Source organism: Lipotes vexillifer, unplaced genomic scaffold (genome assembly GCF_000442215.2).
Source record: "Lipotes vexillifer unplaced genomic scaffold, Lipotes_vexillifer_v1.1 scaffold404, whole genome shotgun sequence".
Taxonomy (NCBI): domain Eukaryota; kingdom Metazoa; phylum Chordata; class Mammalia; order Artiodactyla; family Lipotidae; genus Lipotes; species Lipotes vexillifer.
The window spans coordinates 346924-348368 of record NW_006777380.1 but is presented as its reverse complement, the minus strand read 5'-3'; the positions used below and the strand labels follow the sequence as shown (position 1 = coordinate 348368).

Genomic DNA, 1445 nt, shown 5'->3' with positions numbered 1-1445 from the left:
ATTCCTTTGCAGAGTTTTGATTCCATCAGTAGATTACTGAATACTTTACCAATGGGGTGGGGGGCGAGGGGAGACTACAAACTACAGATGGACACAGAGAAGTCGTCGCCGTCTTATTCAAGAGTGAGCTCCTCTTTGTAGTGCATTGTTCTCAGAAGTCTCCCGCGGAAGGAAAGCTCTACTTTACGAATTGCCGGGACAGCTTCCCTGGGAACGCCCAGCCGGGCCGCTTCCCTGATGAGCTCGCAGCTCTGAGCGCTCAGGGCTCGGTCCCGGGAATGACAAGCAGTGCAAAAAGCGCCTACGCCGCCATCCTCCGGCCCCGAGCGGGTGCCACGCGGAGTGACGAGCTAGCCACGAGAGCTGGGGAAGAATCCCGGCAGGATCCGACCCAACATCACCTTCCTCCCACAAGTGCAGCCCTGCGTCCCTGCTCCGAGAGCGGTCCCTGGTCCCCGGCTCCGCGCAGCTGGGACCACTCCGCAGCGAATGGATTCCGGGACCCTCCTGACACCGAAGAAGGAAGGCAGCGCCCAAAAGAGACCCGGTTCCTGGGGGCTCAGGCCAGTGAGGACCTGCCGTGGTGCTCGTCCCTACCTTTCCTCTCTCGAACCAGCGGCAACGTTGTCCCTTCCCAGGACAGGATCGGAGCCCGCCAAACCCGGAGCAGCCCGAACCCGCAGCCCCTACCCCAGCCCCGCCCCCCCATGGCGGCAGGCGCCCGGTGTGCCCGGTCGGGTACTCGCCGCAGACGAAGTTTGCGCGCAGGGTACGCAGGAGTTCCCAGCACCCTGCAAGGGGCAGCGCTCAGATGGTCCAAGGATAACCGGCACTGCCGGTTGCAGGGGAACCGGGCGCGAGTCCGGGCTCTAAGAGGGATGAAGACCCAGGCGCGCGCGGCCGGGAAGGGAGGCTTACGTCTGGGGCAAGCGAGGCTGCGCGGTCCTTCCAGATGCCGGGCGTCGGCGCAGAAAAGAAGCCGCGGACCCCGAGGGGCTGGTTCCGACGGCTCCTTCAGCAGCCCCCCTCAGGCGCCCGGGCGCCGCCGCGTCCACCTGATGCGTGGAGGGCGCCCCTGCAGGGGACGCGGTAGCGCCTCTGGCAAGGAGAGCGTGGTCTCCGGACCGATCCGACACGAGCGTTAAAGGAAACCCTACCCATGACCCTGGGAGGGTCCCGGACGCTGGGCGACCGGGATGGAGGGCCGTGCGCCCGAGGACTGGTTACAGGGCGCTTAGCGTGGCGCTGGGACAGCCGAAGCTCACCGACGGCAGGGCAAGAAGGTGGCACCCGAGGGGAGGAGGGGGCGGGACGGCAGGGATTGACCCTGAATTCATCCGCACCGAGAGGTCATGCGACCTGTTCGGCGGCAGAGCGCGGTTCGTGCACCTTACCCGCTCCGGATCCCCGGCCGGGCCGTAGCGCTCTCCCGGAGCGCGGGCGGG

The 1445-nt window shown here is 66.3% G+C and overlaps 1 protein-coding gene across 1 annotated transcript in view; it reads right to left on the bottom strand.

Moving 5' to 3' along the window:
• CORIN (corin, serine peptidase) overlaps positions 1–1161 on the bottom strand; it is a 267765-nt gene extending 266604 nt beyond the window's left edge. Inside the window, 1 exon segment of the mRNA XM_007450971.1 lies at positions 919–1161. Coding sequence (XP_007451033.1) covers positions 919–1161 — 243 coding nt within the window.
• Between the last annotated feature and the right edge of the window lie 284 nt (positions 1162–1445).